At 42.2% G+C, this 20,210-nt stretch overlaps 1 protein-coding gene across 4 annotated transcripts in view; it reads left to right on the top strand.

Moving 5' to 3' along the window:
- Window positions 1-12,191, top strand: part of SYNE1 (spectrin repeat containing nuclear envelope protein 1) — a 361,050-nt gene extending 348,859 nt beyond the window's left edge. For all 4 annotated transcript variants that reach the window (XM_068550708.1, XM_068550709.1, XM_068550710.1 and 1 more), the window contains 4 exons: window positions 708-920; window positions 1,949-2,041; window positions 3,438-3,496; window positions 11,250-12,191. In XM_068550708.1, coding sequence (XP_068406809.1) covers window positions 708-920; window positions 1,949-2,041; window positions 3,438-3,496; window positions 11,250-11,490 — 606 coding nt within the window. In that variant the 3' untranslated portion in view covers window positions 11,491-12,191. The remainder of the gene's footprint in view (window positions 1-707; window positions 921-1,948; window positions 2,042-3,437; window positions 3,497-11,249) is intronic.
- The last annotated feature ends 8,019 nt before the right edge of the window (window positions 12,192-20,210 follow it).

Consider the following 20,210-nt stretch of genomic DNA (forward strand, 5'->3'; position numbering starts at 1 on the left):
GTGATTTTATAGAAGATAAAGAAGCATATTTGAGTTCCATTAGGATAAAATGATTTGCATTTTGTCACTTTCTGTATTTTTAAAATGCTGTTTCTTAACATTTAACACTCGAACAAACCTAACAGAATTGTCAGCTTTTAGTTCAGTATCATAAAGGTCTTAGAAACCAGGAGGAAATAGCTATGCAGCTGCATTTTTACTAGACCTCAGACGTTAAGTTGTGAGTGATGAATCACCCATATATCTTTTTAAAAATCTTGAATAGATATCTGAGTATACCTCCACATACTTGAGTTTTTCTATATTTATATGTTAATGTTCTACTTCTCGTTTTAAAAGATAGTTTATGTCTCATTTGCATAACACTTTATGTTTTAAATACTTTAACATGCATTCACCAGTTTGAACCTTCCAGTAATACTTACTGTGGACCCGGCAGGAATTAATGTCATCATTTTACCAAATGAGAAAACTGAGATCAGAAAGATTCAGGGGTCTTATAGAATACATTTTGGCAGAGGCAGGATTAGAACAGAGGTCCCTGATTCCCAAATGTCATGGGCTGCTGTATCCGTCCTTGTGTGAGCACAGCATTCTGATGCTCAGGTCTAATTGTCCACTAAGTTAAAGTGATGTCATTGTGCACCTTTGGAACTTTCTCGAATTATTGAAAATTCTTAGAAAAATATTTCTTATGATATTCATAGCAAATAAGGCATGAGCTGTTGGAATCCCAACTCAAAGTGGCCTCACTGCAAGACATGTCTTGCCAACTATTGGTGAATGCTGAAGGCACAGACTGTTTAGAAGCCAAAGAAAAAGTGCATGTGATTGGAAATCGGCTCAAACTTCTCTTGAAGGAGGTCAGTCGTCATATCAAGGAGCTGGAGAAGTTATTAGACATGTCAAGCAGTCAGCAGGTAAGCTCTCAACAGACATCATTGTGTAGCATGTCCTGCAGGAGACCAAACAAGCATCATCTTTATCCATTTTAGAGACTCTGAATGTAGTACTTGTGAGACTAGAGTGTCCCCTCTCAATCACTGGTCTTATAAGTCTGGCTCAAAATAAAAAAGTAACTCAAAAACTTTTATAATAGGACACTACTTTTGATTCTGTTACATCCCAAAAACCTCTTGTAATTGTTACTGCTAACCCTATTACCACCACTACTGTGGCATTTTATTTTACCCAGTTGATTTAAGAATTCATGTGCTTTCAGTAACACTGGGAGAGTAGGTCACAACCAATTGTTGCATATGAGTTTCATATTCAAACCTTAGAAGGTATGAACTCTCCTTAGCTGGCAGTTAAATCATACAAAATGTTCAATGCTCACTTCTATTTGTTTATCTATTTAATTGTTTGTTTATCTATTATTTATTTTTAAATTTACTGCATCGTGGTAATATTGTTGGTTTTAAGAAATGCATTTGCAGGCAAGACTTCAAACATTCAATTGTGAAATCCTGTTATGAACACACAAACATGTTGCAGGCAAAAGAACCGCCTACTCACAATAACAGCGGTGCCGGCAACAATACAGTTGCTCTGATGCTAAAAGGCAGGCTCCTGGGTGACTGACAATCTTTTGTTTCTATGATTTGGTTTCTCTCCTGCCTGAGCACCCTGCAGCTGTAAGGCAGATTCCTTTACCCCCTTCACTTCAACCCATTCCCGTCCATGTCACTAAGAAATAATAAAGCTCCAAGTGGCCCAGTAATAACAAAGCTCCACCTGTATTCTCCAGAAGGGCCAAACTCACAACCAGGAAAGCCCAACACACTAGAAGTATTAGGTTCTGTTCTTCCTGCAGTCATCTGATTCTTGTTTTTCCCGGGGAATGGGTTGAGGGATAGATAGGGATGGGGTGGGAAGTACTTGCAGATCACAAAGCCATCGTGGCTCTGGGACATGGAATCATTAAGAGAATCTATTTCCCACGTAGGATTTGTCTTCCTGGTCTTCTGCTGATGAACTGGACACCTCAGGATCTGTGAGTCCTACATCAGGAAGAAGTAGCCCGAACAGACAGAAAACGGTAACTTTCCACTGGTCATTTTCAGTTGGCCCACGGGAGGGACCACTGGGGCGTGACAGTCTTGGTACCTCACGCAGGGTCCACGGGCTCTCCCCTTGCAAAGCAGGAGTCCCCATACAACGTGGGGTTGTCACACAGTGACGCAGAGAAGCTCTGTTTCCTCAGCCCTGCCTCAAACCCTCCCCACGTGCACTCAGGAATGGAAAGAGCAGTTCTGTTTTTCAAAAGAATCAGGTTCAACGTTTGGTTGGTATGCAGGGAGGCAGATTATTTTTCTTGCTCACAGGGCCATCTCTAGAACAGTGCTCCCTTGTCCCTTTGGTGGCCCCTCCCTTCAAACCACCTCCGCCATAGTCCACCCCAAAAAATGTAGGCTCCACTTAAAAGGGTGCCTCAGCCAGAGGTGGACAAAACTGTGAGCATCTCATGAGACCATTGAGTTTATAAGACAAATGGAGGTTCTGTTGACCCTCAAGCAGAGAAGCTCCTGAAGGTGGTCTTGAAGGTTTTCAGCGATCGTATTGCCCCCAGAGTGGCAACAACTCAAGATGACTCACCCACAAGGCCTGTTGGGGGGCTGTCTCACTGGCGCACAATGAGGAGAAAAAGACCAATTTGGCCCCTGCTACCCTCTCTACCTTGATTTCTCTGTGTAATTAGAAGCTTGTTTTTCGTTTTGTTACTTTTTTTGGTCTGGCTTTATGATTATATTCATTTTTATTATCATTCCATTTTCCTTAGTTTTTAGAAGTATTGGTTTCATTTGTACTTTTTTTGTTATAAACACTTAAGTTCTATGCTGATAAATGTTATTATCTTTTTAGGATTGTTTTTTACTACATTCGCTAGTTTCCTATAGATCCTAGTTTAAGAATGTGAAGGAATACTGGCTTTTCGAGTCAAATTTTAGGCTTTATTTAACTTGAGTACTTAACTTGTTGGGTCTTCATCACTCTACACAGAATAATCTCACACTGCCATTATTTTTAATCTACCAAGAATTTTAATATTGTTCTAGAAGATGAAAAATATGTAAGGTATATTTGAAATACGTGGCACGGCGTATTGAATTTTATATTTATTATAAGTAAATATACAGAGATCTTTGGCTAGTGTGGAGTCATTTGTGTTTCTACCATGAAGAGTGAGGGAAATATACCCATTGTGGTGTGAATGCCCAAACCGCCATGTTTCTTCAGTGATGAATAATATAGATGTAAATTGATTTCACTTCTTCAACAAAAGAAAAGCCAGTTTCCTTGATTCATGGGTACTGATCATTTCATTTGATTTGTATTTCCTTTGCTGAACTTTTAGTTTAATTTTCATCAGTAGCTTGTCTTTATTTGCCTGGACTGAACATTCTTCTTTCTTTACCCCTGTTCATTGCAAACAGCCACGAGGCAAATGTAGTCTCTCACAGCCTGGACCCTCTGTCAACAGTCCACATAGCAGGTACCTTATTCTCCTGGTTTCCACACTGTTCTAGAACTCCAAGAGGATGATGAAAATTGTCCAGAATTTAGGTGGGCCTGTATCTGGTCTGCCTCAGGGTAGTTGAGAAACTACTCATGTCAGTCCACACCCTTGCCTAATAAATTGGAAGAGACTTTTCTAAGTGGGAAGTACAAGAAAATCTCAGAGCGTAAAATATTTGGACCCCATCAAAATTTTGTTTAACTATACCTAGGCCATCCGGTACCCTTCATCCAATGGTTTTTTATTCCGTGTGCTCGTAAAGATTCGATATCACTGATGTCACAGCGCAATTTGATTCATGGCAGAATTTTATCATCCTCTTTATTTCTAGATTTTACAATAAGTCAGGTAATAGATCAGTGAATTATTTTACCATTCCCAGAACCCACAAACCTGAATAAAATATACTAACATCCCCAGCTTTTTATTTTATTTTTGTGTTTTATCCAGATTGTGGGTTTTGGATTCTCAAAATGGCAAGTCCTAATTTGGTATTACTTTAAATTTATAAGCCCCTTCTCTCTTCTGCTTATCCTAAAATTCCTCTTCAGCCAGCACACTCAAGTCACTCACCTGCCTGACACTTGGCAAGCTCTTTCACTCTGGAAACAAGAGCAGTCAGGGCCCCCGCCCGGGAACCTCCCGAGAGCCTCCTCACAGCTGCCACTCTGCTTAATGCCTGGCTTCCAACAACCCCTGTCTCTGCACTTAGCAGTGCTTTGCCTTCTTCGTTGTCGTCGTCGGTGTGATGTCTGTGCTCCCTGGCCCTTCCACTAATCAGTTCATGTTTCCCCAGACAACTTTCTAAAAATGGAAATACTGTCCTTGGAAGCAGATTCCTTACTCCAATCATGCGCGGTTCACTGTTAAAATAGTTTGCCCCTCTGGAAACTTATCACCACTGAGCTGGAATCCCAATTCCTGGAAGGAGGGTGGGGCATGAGGAAGTGTAAGCAAGCCCTGAGTAATAGTTTTAGCTTTCCAGCTGTGTGAGGAAGGGGCTGGCCTTTGCATCTGGTTTCCACTCAGCTGAAGTAATGCAGAACGGATTTTGATGTGCTTTCTGGTTTGAAGCTTCCCTTCACTATGTTTTGCTTTTTTTTTCTCTTTCCCTTTGGTTTGGTTTGATGACAATTTTGTGGGGCTTTTTTCGTCCATAACAAAGTATCAGTAACGAAACATGAATGGAGAAAAACTCACAGGGATTTTTGAAGATAATGGTGGGCTTCTCCAGGTGCTCTGATTTTTTCTTAGCCCCCTGCAAGGAAAGGCATCATGTACTATAGACAGATCACTGTTTTATGTGGTCCATCTGCCCCCCACAAATTGCTGATGTGCCGTGAACAGAGATGGGGCACGTCCCCCTCGCATTCCTTTAAGGACACCAGAGAGCCATTCTGTGGTCGACATAAATGATGGTGATGAGAAGGGAGAAAGCTCTTATGTTATTATGCGATGTCAATAGCAACCACGGCTCGGTTCCCGGATTTCCCCGATTCTTTCACACAGTCACACGGCCTTCTGAAATGTCAAAGGCCTCGTTTCTCAGGGCAGCAACTGCTTCAATATTGTCTCTTAATGGTGCTTTGCAGCTGGGACAGCCACATTCTCACTGTGACATCCGCAAGGCGCCTTTCAGCTCTGCTCTGTCCAGCACTGGTTATTAACATCTTTCTGAGCACACAGCATGATGTTCACTTTGCTGCTTACAGGACCTGGAATACAAACGATCTTCACCTGAATGGCCAGCTTCGGCAAACAGCTTGGCAGACGGGTTGTGGTTGAACATTCTTGGACTTCTTAACTCCTTGGCACCTCTGTTTGGGGTGCACCCACGTGGGCAATGACACGGAGAGTCTGCTGGGAAAGAATTAACTTCACTCACAATCCAGGCTGTCACGTTGAGACTTGAGATTACCTTGCGTTTGATCTTGCACTGGTCCAGCAAACTTGGAAGGTTATTGCAAAAGCATAAGCAGTTTAGAATGTTGACCCCAGCGATCTGCGATGGGAACATTTTAGGCATATATTCTTCCTGAGAGGAAAGAGGCTGAGTTGAAAGAAACTGGGTATTAGTTTGAAGGGAGGGTTCTTATATTATTTTTGTGGTTTAAAGTCAAATATTAATAATATCAGTTGCTTGCCTGCTGTATATTTCATATTGATTCTACAGCTGCTGTTCTGTGTTGTCTTACATAATATTCTAAGCCTACATATGGATTGATGCCAGTGTTTACAGAACACCTACTGTGTTTAGGCCCTGGGCCCACAAAATTAATACAATATGGTTCCTGTCATAAAAAACTTGCAATATGTCATAATCTAGAGATCCCCTAAATCAATTACAAGGAGCTTCCCAAGACTCCTTAAAATTCTAAACATTTGAAAAACATCTGAAAGTATACGTTCATAATAACTATCCACAGTTTTTGAGATTAAACCTATTTAAGATGCATGCTTTTTGAAGCAATGTTTATGATGGCCAGCTGGTACTTTTTCTCTACTTTTGACTTAAAATTGGCTAACCTGATAGCCGATAACTCTTCAAAATTCTACTATGGATTAGTTGAAGTTCACAAATGGGAAGATTTTACTCCAATTTCCAGCAAAGCAAAGGAATAACTGCTCTGTGGTCTGAAGAGAGGGAATTGATAACTTCATTCCAAAGCTGAGAATTGTAAAATGCAAAACTTCTCTGGGCATCTTTAGTCTTTGGTACCTTCTGCGCAAAGAACTGAGACAGAATAAGAAGTGGCAAATGACCGGCTGAAACACTGAAAGGGAGGGAAAAAAGACCTCATTTAAAATAAATGTGTTCAAGGGAGCCAAATACATCTAAGCAGGCACAGTGGGGTTTTTGCATGTACGCCAGGGCCTAACCCTAAACGCCACTCAGTTTCTTGTGGAATTTTTTTTTCTAAGTCTTTTCTGTCAAACTCCACCCTGGGGATTGATTTATTCAAAGCTCTCAAAGCACCTCAGCCTAAAACAGCCTTGCCCCTGGGGCAGGCTGGATACCCGGGCTGAGGACAGTTACAGGGTAAGGCTCCACTATGTTTCTTTTATATTTTGAGGTCTGCATTCCCAGTGTTTCCTGGGACCAAGTCAGACACTTTAGAAAATGCATCGCCTCTTTGAAAGCACTGCTATAAATCAGGAATATTTCCTGGAAGGAAAGGCTGAATCCAGCAAAATCCCTAAGGTTATGAGTCATCGCACCTTTGCTTTAATAATACAGATAAATAAGAAGGATAAGTTGCTGACACTTATTTAGCACTTAGTGTGTTCTAAGCACCATGCTAAGCGTTGCATATCTGTTACCTCATTTAACCCTCCCAACGTGTTCATTCCCAATTTTACGGGCGAAGACACCAGGGATTAGAGGCATGAAGATGTAGAATTTTTCTTTTATTTAATTTTATTTATTTTTTTATACAGCAGGTTCTTATTAGGCATCCATTTTATACACATCAGTGTATCCGTGTCAATCCCAGTCTCCCAGTTCATCTCACCACCACCACCACCTCCCTCCGCTTTCCCCCCTTGGTGTCCATCCGTTTGTTCTCTACATCTGTGTGAAGTTGTAGAATTGGAACCCAGGTCTCTCTGACTCTGGATCCTAGCTTGTTAACCACTTCTCCCGACCAAAGGGCTCCTACTGGGTGGGGGTACTTTAAACAATAGTTCCAGGGCTTGGGCTACCATGGTTGCCTGAGATAGCTTAGAACCAGCCAGAATGTTCATCTTGGAATAAAGAGAGGCAAATCCTAAGTTGATCCTGGGAATTTGTCTTCTGAACCACATATCCAGGGAATAAAGACCATTCACACAGGAACAGGCAACACGATCGTAGACAACCTGATAGTTCCTCACAAAAAATTTCTGTTCCTCTACTGCCAGTGTTTGCTGACAAGTAACAAAATGAATTGAAAGTGTCTTTTCGTTTGTATAAATGATGTGTGCACAGAATTAACTCATTTTATTTCCTTGATGATGTAAAATTTGTGAGATGAGTCACACTCTACGTGCACACTCTTCAGGCTTCTCACAACCCTTGGCCAGACTTTCTTTCCTGTGGTGTGTTCGTATATGTGGCCCCCTCCCCTATAGCCTCCTTCTCCCACAACTATACGTATTTTGGGAAAGAGATGAAACAACACCTGGGCAATTATTTACCCCCAAATTTGAATGAGTGAGGGGAGTGAGAAAGATAATAAAATAAATATTCACTTGTAGAGAATAAGCATGTTTTTGCTGGACAGGATCATCTGAAATATCTCCATTGATTAAGTTCCTTAAGTAGGTTCACACATTTAGTTTTTCTCTATCAGCACCATCTCTACTGCATCTATTTGTGGAGTAAGGCCATTGGAGAGTGATGAGTGACGGCTCAGTGCAATGTCTTTGTTCTTCCCCTTGTCAAATTTCCCAAGACTTGAAACTTACGTGATTTTAGGTCAATAGATTAAATATTAAAAGCACCCTTTTACTTGGTATCATTAACCTGTTAGTACTAGAAACTCTAGAACAGGTTTACCCTAAGCGGAAGCAACTTTGGGCTTATTGAAACCTTGGTAATTGCCCCAAGCGGGTGGCGTTTTTTTCAGTAGAACAATTGGACGTTTCCAAGAGCAGTCAACTGAATGGAAGCTCACTAAGAACTGTGTGTTCTCTTTGTCTCTATCTCAGCCCATTATTTCTCCCCAGGTTGGCATTCTTCAACATTAGAAAGCGCACGCTAATTAAATTTTAATACGGAATGCTCTGATGCTGTTAAATGTGCCATGTCCTTCAACAGACTCTGCAGCGTCTGAGCCCGTATTCCAAAGATGGGTGACCTTTCCAGCTTTTCTCAGGAGTGGACTAGTCAGTGTGTAGCCCTTGTTTTGATCTTGATCTTTGGCTTTATTGTTCGAAGAAGCTAATGATTGACAAAGAGGGGCTATTCAGCTCTGTCAGTCTGATTGTTACTATCAATTATATGCATAAATCTGCCCATCACTAATGTCCTCAAGTGTCTCCTAAAGAAAAGGAGTCAGTTAGAAATCTCCCTTATTTTATTTAAACCCCAAATGATAAAGAAACAGAGCTCTCTTTTGTGCTTCTGTTATAACTCAGACAGGTGACAGGTGGAGAGGATTGTTTTCCAGGACATATATTCAGGTCAGGGAAAAGATGTATTGAAGGAAGATTCAATCCAGAGCTTATGGGTAACTGTCCCTTCCTTCTCCAGGCACTTAAACTGCTGAATTCATAAACTGTCAGAACCAAAAAGATTTTAGGATGTTAATGCATCTTCATCTTTTCAAAGGAGAAAACTGAAGGCCAGAGAGACTAAATTACTTTCCCACAATTGTACAACTGCCTCAAAACAAAATGCCCTCGTATCCATATTCTGACTTGATGATCTGTGTCATACTGTGAAGCTTTATGATTAGAGGCCTTTATTTTAGACATGAGGAAACCACTCACCTCCAGGTATTTTAGGATACAAGTGTTGTCTTCTTTGCTTCTATATGTGAGATATGTGTGACGTAAATATGACCTGGATGCCCTTCATTTATGTCACCAAACAACAAAACATAACAGAGAGCACAGTAGGCAGGGACTTTGGAACCCTGAGTTCCTGCTAGAGCTCTTCCTTTAGTGGTGGATTTGGGGCAAGTGATTTACTCTATTTATAAAGCTCAAGTTCTGGGAGTGAAAATACCAGAGTTGAAATCTTAATTCTGCCACTTGCTAGCTGTATAACCTTGAGCTGGTTCCCTTACTTTTCTGTGCCTCATTTACATCGGCTCTAAAATGAAGGTGACAAGCACGCTGAGGACTGTTGTGGGAATTAAGTGAGAGAACCCAAGACAAATGCTTTTGTCGCCCAGCAGTTAGAGGATCAAATGTGAACTCTCCTTAGCTGTTTACCTACAGAAGTCAAGATGGATTAGATACTCTCTAAGGCCTTATCTCAACACAAATATTTTACAATTAGGTAAACTAGAGAAGTTTCTATTTAACAGGTATGTGACATAACTTCTTCTATGCTTTAGTATATCATCACAAAATATACAGTTTGTCCTGTTCAGCCCTTTGGGAATAACTCATTGGTCTTAGCATAGGGCAGTTAATCAGTTTGACCACTAGATGGTGATTGAACTCTTGTGGCCTCCCAGTTGGCAGACTTTACACTGACCAATCAGTAGAAGACATAAAATGTGTAAACAGAACTTGCAAGTTGGAAGACCGTTTAGTCTAACTTGAAGGATTTGAAGAAGAGCTTGTAACATAGAGGTGAAGTGAGTTGTTCAAGGTTTGTAGACCAGAAAAACACAGCCCCAGTTCAGGCCAGGGATTTGTTTTTTCATCACACTTCGAGCTGCAGTAGAAATAGTATGGTACGTGGCTGCTCAGGGCTTCTCGGGGCCAGTCTAGTCTGTTTGTCTCACATATTTCTTGGTAGTTTAATGAAAGAGTTTTGAGTAGTCCCTCTGTTCCCTTTTAAGGGGATTATGTCTGTTTTTTATTTTAACATTTATTTTCTTTGGTGTCACTCCTTATGCCTCACTGATACCAGTGTAATCTGTCTTCAGAAATTAATGGCTAATAACGTAGCTGGAGACATAGTGTTTTCTTATGAGATAAACGTACAGAGTAACCAGTACAGTTTTCACACCTTCGTATTTCTCCAGTGGCCTCACATTCAGTGTTCTTACCATTAAACCGTTAGAGAATTCCTACTAGGTGTGGGGCAATGGGTCTCACTTGTACATGTATTCTTTTTGCTTCTGCAGTGTTGTGTGTGTGTGTATGTGTACAAAATTCCTCCTGTAAATAACATTTCTTTCCTCATCTTTTCCACTAGTAGCAAAACATTCATGGATGCTCACAAAGAGAAAACAGTGCACCCTACTCAGAACCTACTTCCATTTTCAACATTTCACAGGCAGTCTTTCTTACGAATTCTGAAATTCATGGTTCATCTCTAAGACACTGTTTCAATGTAGATGTGGAAATTAAAGTAGATAGGAAAACTTGGAACTTGGAACTTCCCAAATTCACAGAGCTAGGGTTAGAAGGATCAGCCTGGAATGGGTGTCATTCAGCACCAGTGATCTGTAGACTGACTCCACTGTCATCCTTGTTCTTACAGCTTTGGATCCCACTAATGTCAGGGCCAGTTGCTGATTCAGTGCAAGATGAAACCAGGGCATACTCTAAGAATAATTCAACTCTGTGGGTCTGTGCAAAATGACCGCAGCTGTTCTTGTCCTTGCTGCATGGACTTTGGCACATCCAGGACGGCTAGATGGGAGGGATACCTTGTATCGTCCTGACAGCAACTAATTTTGCCTGATATTCTTAAACCAAAAATGTACTGCATCAAACATCCACATTTTAATTATCCCGGATCTACTTAATTTATGCTGGTAGAGTGTGTGTGGAGCAGTTTTCTTTGTTGATGGAAAATGTTTTACCAAATTAAGGGGTGGAATTTGAACCCACTTAGTTACCTTTAGTTGACTAAATGTCTGTTTTCCATCAGTGCATTTTCCAAACAGCGCTTCATTTGGTGGTGGGGAGATGACCTGGGTTTACTGCAGGAGGCTGGCAGCTAATTGCCAGGTTGGGTTGTGTTCAGCCTGACCCTTTAGCTTCCAGGAAGCTGAGGAAGCCAAAGGCAGCATCCATCCAGCATCTGAGATATTTGAGTTATTGATGTCGATTCTTCTCTCAGGTCCATAAGCGGTGGCTCCGATTCCTCCCTTTCTGAGCCTCGGCCAGCTCGGTCCGGCCGAGCCTTCCTGCTCCGCGTCCTCCGGGCGGCGCTCCCCCTTCAGCTCCTCCTCCTGCTCCTCATCGGGCTTGCCTGCCTAGTACCCATGTCAGAGGAAGACTACAGCTGCGCCCTCTCCAACAACTTTGCCCGATCGTTCCACCCCATGCTCAGATACACAAATGGCCCTCCTCCACTCTGAACCGAGCGATGCCCTCTGCAGCAGTGCCGGTAGCGTAAGGAGGGTTTGGCCAAGGGCAGTCCCAGACTAGCAAAGAGAGGACCTGAATCTTGGCGGATGCCCTCGGTGCGGCAGCTGTAGCGCGCCTCCGTATCCCCTGTGTGCAGATCATGGCTTCGGAGGTGATGATAAACAATGACAGGGGGGAGAGCAAATGGATGCAGAAGGTTTGGAAGAAATTCTGTTTGAAACTGAGCCTCAGCACTAAAGAGATTCAGGACCTCCACTGTTCCCTGGACAAGTGAGCTCTGAGCCTTTGGTCCGTCCTGTGCGTACCCAGCGACTCCCAGAGACCATCTGGGCAGCTTTCCCGCAGTACTGATCCATCCTTTCAGTAAGTGATGCTATCTGAGCACCATGTCGGCATCCAGCAATCTACCCATCGACCAGTGCTGAAGAGCTTTGAGAACCTTGTAACATACAGTTTTTAAGAGCTTACGTGACAGCTTCTTTTTTACCTTGTTTTTCTTTGGGGCGTGATGTTCTAACCTTGCTTTAGAAGCACAAGCTGTAAATCTAAAAGGCACTTTTTTTAAAGGTATAAAGAAAAATTGGATGTAATAAAATCATGGGAGGCTTTATGTGGAAAAACAAAAAGTCGAATGTTATAGTAAAAAAATGATATTTATGTATGTACAGTTTGCTAAAGCCACATTTTGTTTGTATCGATTTCTTTGCATTTATTATAGAGATTATGAAATATTTTGTCTGTGCTTTTTTTCCTCCCTAAAGAAATGATTCTAAATTTCCCTATTAAGCAGACACTTATCAGAACGCAACCTAAATGATCATTTTTGGTGGAATAAATGAAGCTGAAACATAAGTATATATTAAAGAAAAAGGATGAATAGAGGTAGTGTATATTTAGACATAGAGGACTCCGGATGATTCCTTCTTCCTTCTCCTTCCACAGCCAGTCACATCTCACAGACTCTTGCTTCCCGGCATCTTTCATACTCTCCTTTCTTTTCTGTTCTCATTGCACAACTGGAAGAACCTCCTATGATCTCCTGACTGAGGCCCCCTCTCCACTCCATCCCAAGGGTACCAAAAAACCATGTGAATATCCCTGAAGCATTCTTCTGGTCCGATCCCTTCTTTGCTCCAAAATCTTCTGTTTTCGTTGTCTAGCAGAGGAAATACAATTGTAGTCCATCATTCAAGTCCAACTACAATCAGATTTTATTCTGTCCCTCCGATCTTGCCAACTAGTGCCCCTCATGGAATTGTTTGGCGCTCGTGGCATTTTAATCCACCATTTAATAATTGGAGGGAGAGGATTTATATAAAATCCACGTTTCAGGCTTCTCTTGAGAATGGAAAGCTCGCGTGTCCTGGACACACATTCCCACATGATAGTAGTTGCTGGAGTGACATTGCTGCTGTCCCTTGAAGAATAGGAGACAGTTACTACATTTGCATGACTATCCTATCAGCCTCTCTCATTGCCCGTACCAGCCTAACTCCCGGAGGTATTTAGTTTACAAATCCTGCTCTAAAGAAGATCCTGCTCAGGGAAGATCAGAGTTGAGATGTTCTTTTCTAAAGACGACAAGCCTGTGTGCAACGTTTCTGGTCTTTCTGCTTCTGGAAAGGCTGTGAGCAGTGGTGAAGACTGGAGTTGAAGGATGCCCTGCACCCTCATCTGAGATGGTCCCTCTTCAGGCCTGGCTCTTCCCTCGCTTCCCTGTCACCCCGGCTCCAAATACCTGGAGGTCCTGGTCTTGCTTCTAGAGCAGTCCAGCCCTTCAAGAGACACACATTGCCATGTTATGGAAATCACCACACAATGAGACATCGGTCATGGTGGAGGCCAGCACAAGGAGATTTCAGAGCCACTTCTTCTCCATATGGCAATTAACTGACTACGCATTTCCCATCACTGAAAAATTAAATGTTAAATGGGGCTGAGAAAATAACGTGGCTTTGATTAGGAAAAACTCTTAGAGTCCCATTTGTGCCTTTCTAAAACCCCTGTGAAACACTCAACGGAAGGCATCACGTGCATTTCTATTAAATTTTTTGAAGACTTAAAAGAACATTGGAACAGGACAGAAGTAGGAAGCCCCGGTGAGTGTAAGCATTAAAGCCATGAGATACTGGCTTTCCCCAGATGATAACACACCAGTCTAGCAAGGACCGAGCCAGCCACAGAAGAGACTAGGATTTCTGTCTAGAGCTCACACAATCTCCCACGCCTAATGAGGGAGGGGACACAGGGTACCATTAGGGTCATCGTCGCCTGTGCTGGCAGCTTCCCAGGCAACAGAGAGAGATTGTGGTCAACAAAGGCTTTGTGGACGAGGAGGGGGGTTTGAAAGAATAATCGGAGGCTAAAAGGACACTGATGGCTGTTTAAAAGGCCCTCACTTCCGGAGTAAGGGCTGTCCGGAGCCCTGCTGTGGCCTGGAGATAGGGAGTGATGTCCTCAGAGAGTGGTGGGTGAGGAAGGGCGAAGAGACGAAGGGTAGGATTAATAATACCTTGGTAATGAGATTTGCACAAGCAAACAGAAAACATTAGAAAAGCTGAGGAAAGAGAAAATCCATAAAGCTAGGATGGAGAGAAAAAAAAAAAAAAGAGTCGGAAACTAAAAGTAGTGATTTACTAAAGGGTCCAGGGAGGAGTGAAAGGCTTTTGTGGAAACTATGCCCGAGGAGCAGGAATGTTGCCTCCTGGAAAATGGCGCAGCGGCAGCTTCCCTTGTTTTTGTAAGAAGTGAGAAGAGATGCCTTCAAAAGGCTTGGATGGGTAGTTCAGCAAGCCGAGAGCTGAGATTTACTGTCAAAAGGCAAGTTGGGGTAGGCAGATTTACAGTGCATGCCCTGGGGCCAAATATTAAGAAATTAGAGCTACAAAATTTTATTGCCAGGCCACTTAAGAGATCATAAAGCAAAGAAAGGTGGAGCGAATTGATTTATGAGAGCCGATGATGGCTAGAAAAGCAGGGTCTCCAGCTGGTCTGGATGGACCTGAAAGCAGTCCCAATAGCTGGGTTCTCTGCCCCGCCCACCAGACCACCATCACCATCCCCAAATGTACCCATAGGGAATTATACGGAAATAAAATATTCTCAGAGGATTTGCTGAACAGGACCAGAAACGCCCAGGCAGAGCGGCATCCACTCATATCACAAGAATGTATTGAATGCCCACCATGGTGGGGCAGGAACTGCTCCAAACTCTTCCGGAGTCAAGTTTCAGCTGGGATCTCATCCCGTCCCTTTTAATTACCCATTAAAATGTCATCACTGAGCCTTTGATGTACAGGAGCCTCTGTGTTTTCCTCCACCAATTACGTCCTGAAACTTGGGGTGAAGGATAATGAGGACACTTGAAGGGAACAAACCGAAACAATCTCTAATTTAGAGGAGAAAAGGGAGATTAAACCTGCTAAGTGTCTTCATTTTCTGTCAGCAAATTTCTCCTCCTTTTAACTCCTTTGTCACCTGGCTGACATTACAGAGGGATGCGTTTTTGAAGAGTCTGGGGAAATGGGGGCAGGTGGCGTGGTCTGCACTTTCTGGCTTAGTCACATGCAGCACGAAGATGTTAATTTGGGTGATGAGAGGAGTGGGGTGTTTTACCAGGAGTGGTCGTTTCAATTTCAGGTTTAATAATATATTGTGATAACCACGGCCCATTGTTGTACCTAAAGTAACCCAGAGACGATGAAACTTAAAAGGAGTAACTTCTATTCTTCGGTTCCTGGCTTCTCACTAACCTCTCCCGCAGAGTTTTAAAATATCCACCAGGAATCCACTGGAGACTACCACGGAGGGGCCTCAACTGGGGGAGGAGAACCCTCATTCAGGTGAGTAAGGGAAGGAACTGGGTGAATTGGGGGCACTTGTGGCAGCTTCTGCTAAGCAGCCTTCTCTGCAGGGCAGCGGAGCACTCCTCGGATGGAGGAGGAGTTCTCTTGGTTATTGGGCAGAAGGTGGGAACCAGAGGAACTCACTTGAACTCTGTGGTCAGTCAGGAGCCTCTTGGAAGGCTAAGGAAGTTGGAAAGTTGAAAAGGGCTAATAAGAAACAGGGCGATACACTGTAACCCAGGCTGACCAACGAGGAATATTTAATCTGGGGAGCCAAGGAAGCCAGTGGGACTTGCATATAATCTTTCTAAAATATGAAGGTCACAGTAACATGAATCAGACTTGCAATTTTTTTTTTTTTTTTTTTTTTTTTTTTACCTGTTACCTAATACAGAAGCAGGATCAAAACCGAATATGAAAAGCCCAATTGTATCAGGAGAGGAAAGTCCTTTGTCAGCTGTGCAGCAGATGACTGCATCTGATGCCACAGGTGGTCGAGAAGAAATCCAGAATCTCCCAGAGGAAGTCACGTCAGGGCCTCACAGATGTGCGTTCCCAGCCCAGGCCTACATCCCGCAGGAGACATTCTTGAGGCAGTTGCTGGACTCAGAAAGTGAAGCTGCCGAACAGCTGCCAACATCGAGGACAGTTCAGGCAGTTACCCCAACCGCAAAACACCTGTGCAGCTCCCCTCCCGCCTCCACACCACACCTCCCCGTGGGAGTTACAGGTTGACCAGAAACTGTAGGCATGATGCGTCATGCTACAAAGCAGTCCGTCCAGGCCAGTGGTTCCCAGTGTGGTCCAGATCAGCAGCATCAGAGTCACCTGGAAACTTGTTAAGGATGCGCCACCTTGGGCTCTAGGGCTGGGCTTCGGAGCCACCACCTGTCCTGGGTTTCCTCGTCTTGGGACCCTTTAACTCTCCCCAGCTGCCACAATGGCATGCTATGTAAACAATCTTCCCCACTGACCTGCAATGTCAGCTTCATTGAATAATAGGTTTCTATATAAAACTGGATTTTTATTCTGGACTCTATCTTGTGTTCCTTGATCTGTCTTTCCATTGCTGTCTTAATTATAGCAGTATATAGTATAACTGAGTTTAGTAATGATGGATATATGCAATTATATATAAATATAAGCTATATAATAAATAATATTAATGGATGGTATACATAACTATTAATTCGCTATAAAGTATAGTAGAGTATATTAGTTACTTTGTTATAAGTTTTCATTCATCTTAGGAAGAATCCCATTTCTTTCTCTTTTTTATATGTGTCTATTTTAAAGGCTAATTATTAAAAAAAATCAACTATTTGAATTACAAAAGAGTCCCTTCTTTTCTAAAGAAAAATGAACAGTTTCCTATGTCCCTCTCAATTATCTCCCAATTTGATGTTACTTTTCTATGCCTTTTGATCTTCTTATTCAAACAGTGTACACATGTGTTTTTAAAAACTGGATCTATTCTTATTATTCTGTGACTTGCATTTTTCACCGAACAATATTCCACAGACATATCTATACATATGTGTCTATCTCCTCTGCATTGGACGTCTCAGTATCTTTTTTTCAACAGTTATTTCCTTCCAGATTTTTGCTGTTTAAACAATGCTGCATTAATCATGCTTGCAGGTATATGCATGCATGTCTTTGTGTAGTGCTGCTTTTATTTCCCCAAGTTGCATTGTTCACGGTGGAATTACTGAATCAAAAAGGTATGTATATTCTAAACTTTAATAAATTTTAATAAATTCTGCCAGATTATTTTCTGAAAAGTGGTAATGATTTACAGTCCCACCCATAATGGAGAAGAGAACCCTTTTCCTCAGACCCTCCCTAAATCTAGAGCAGTGGCTTCCAAATTATGGAAATTCATCCCAAATTATTAATGTTCAAATTCTGTACATTAAAATCTTTCAGGGGGCATTTAAAAATGTAGAACCCCAGGCCTTACTCCAAACCAATTAAATCATTGGTCTCTGAGTATCAGAATCTGTTTGAAGCTCTCTGGGTGATTCCCTCGTGCCGAAGGTCTGGAATAGATGTTATCCATTTTCTAAAATGTTGCCCAGTCGAGGCAACATTAGCTCACTGTTTTTTTTTTTTTAAAGTTTTAATTAATTAATTAATTAATTTATTTATGGCTGTGTTGGGTCTTCGTTTCTGTGTGAGGGCTTTCTCTAGTTGTGGCAAGCGGGGGCCACTCTTCATCGCGGTGCGCGGGCCTCTCACCATCGCGGCCTCTCTTGTTGCGGAGCACGGGCTCCAGACGCGCAGGCTCAGTAATTGTGGCTCACGGGCCTAGTTGCTCCGTGGCATGTGGGATCTTCCCAGACCAGGGCTCGAACCCGTGTCCCCTGCGTTGGCAGGCAGATTCTCAACCACTGCGCCACCAGGGAAGCCCCCTAGCTCATTGTTTTTAAATGTGCATTTCCATGACCAGTTTATATGACAGGATTGTTCCAGTTGTGTTACCTGTGTGTGAAACCTGTTTTATTCTCTATTTTTCTACTGTTTTTTCTTTTTTACTTTTTTATGCTATTTCTAAGGAACTCTTTGCATATTAGAAAATTAACCCTGTACATCATATCATTTGTCTTGACTTTAGTCACACAAGAAGTTTTAATTTTTATGTCATCAAATCTGACAGGTTCTTTTTCCTTTATAGATTCTGGATAGTGTATATTAAGATGGCCTTTTCCACTCCAAGATTATGCAAATGTTTGCTTGTACTTTCTGCGAGTAGGTCTATAATCTATCTGAAATTATTTTTGTAGCTGCTGTGAAGCAGGGAACTACTTTGTCATTTTCCAAATAAATAGATAATTGTCTCAATGCCAGTCAGGAACAAGACAAGGATACCGCCTGTTATCACTAGTTTTTAGCAACCAAATGTCTGTCAGCACGGGGCTTGTTGAATAAATTATAGTGCATACATGTAGTGTTTACTATAATGCAACTATTTTTAAAAAGTGAGACCAATCTATATTTATTGAGGAAGATGTCTACCATATATTCTTAAAAAAAAGATGTAGAATGGTTTCTATTATACGGTCCCATTTTTAAAAAATTTTTATTTTATATTGGAGTATAGTTGATTAACAATGTTGTGTTAGTTTCAGGTATACAGCAAATTGATTCAGTTTTACCTACATTATACATGTATCTATTCTTTTTCAAATTCTTTTCCCATTTAGGTTATTACAGAATATCGAGCAGAGTTCCCTGTCCTGGTACAGTAGGTCCTTGTTGGTTATCTATTTTAAATATAGCAGTGTGTACATGTCAATCCCAAACTCCCTAACTATCCCTCCCCCCAACCCTTGCCCCCTGGTGTCCATAAATTCGTTCTCTAAGTCTGTGGGTCTGTTTCTGTTTTGTAAATAAGTTCATTTGTATCATTTTTTTTAGATTCCACATATAAGTGGTATCATATGATATTTGTCTTTCTCTGTCTGACTTAACTTCGCTTAGTACGATAATCTCCAGGTCCATCCATGTTACTGCAAATGAATATGCCCCTACTTTTATAGAAAGAAAACTAATAATTGTTTAAGCGAGGAAAAAGTTTAGAAAGATATATATGAAATTCAAAGCTTAACATTGTGAATAGAGTCACAGTGGGAGAAACAATTTTAAAACATTATTTAATTGTGACAAGGAGCGTGATTTGTTTTTGAGATCCAAATTGCTGCGCTAATAATAACAATTTTAAAAGACAAGAAAAAGGTACTTCTGTTCTTTCATGAGGAGACGCTTGATTTGCTTTTTAATTAAAAACCTTTTTTTGATATGCCCCAAATAAATGGTGACAGGTCATTTATTAAAAGCGGCAGAATCCTAATGGCTGAAGCCACTCCAAGTGGTCATCCTGGATTTACTGCTGGTTCCAGGACCTAAGAGCAAAGTGGTGAAAGCCCCCGATTTGAGATGAAGAGGCAACCTGACCCGGGGACTTGCTGAATCCCCGGAGAAGAGCCTTCCCGGGAGAGCTGTCCCCCAAATGGGACTCATTTGTTCAGGAAAAAACTCCACTTGCTAAATGACCTCCCACCTCCAGAAGTCACTCTTCTGGCAGGTGAAACCAGTCCATCGGGGACAGCCTGATGGCAGGAAGTGACGGGGGCGGGGACACCAGAAGTCGCAGGCCGCTTCTGCTAGCGCCTTCCCTCCCTGGCACGGGCGCCACAGATTCCCCCTGCTTTACTTTCTCCTTGCTATCTGCTCTTGCTTGACCTCCTGACCGATTCTGCCCCCTAAAACCGGGCTTGGGAGTGAGGCTCAGTCCCTCTTCTTCCCCCCACCCCAGTGGAGTCTGAGATCAGAATAGGAAACTGATAGGAGAACACAAAGCATCTGGATGTTTATATAGTCCTTTTTGTCCAAGTCTTATTAGACAGGTTCTACCTATAGCAGAGACTCCGGAGTCAAAATACCTGGGCTCAATCCGCAGCTCAGCAATTTCCTAGCTGTGTAACCTGAGCACGTTACTTAAACCTTTCTGTTCCTTAGTTTCCTCCTCTGTAAAATGGGATAATAATAGAACCTACGGCCTGGGGTTGTTATGAGGCGATAACAACGTATGTGTTGAATAGTACAAGGCAAGTACTCAGGGCCAGTGTTGCTGACCAGTTTACTATTGTTTATTCCAGTTTCACATTGATTTCAGAAATGGCTTTTGAGAAGAGCTTTCCACCTCTTCTTTCCACACTCATTTTTACCCTTTTTTTTGGGGGTGGGGGGAGGAGAAAAGCTCTTAGAAACTTGAAAACCCCAGAATCAGCCAGCAGAAACAGAGCAGCACCTCCTGGGTTTGCATTTCCGAGGACCTCCCACTGCCTCACCAGGTGGGGTTC

Source organism: Eschrichtius robustus, chromosome 9, assembly GCF_028021215.1.
Source record: "Eschrichtius robustus isolate mEscRob2 chromosome 9, mEscRob2.pri, whole genome shotgun sequence".
NCBI classification, from domain to species: Eukaryota; Metazoa; Chordata; class Mammalia; order Artiodactyla; family Eschrichtiidae; genus Eschrichtius; species Eschrichtius robustus.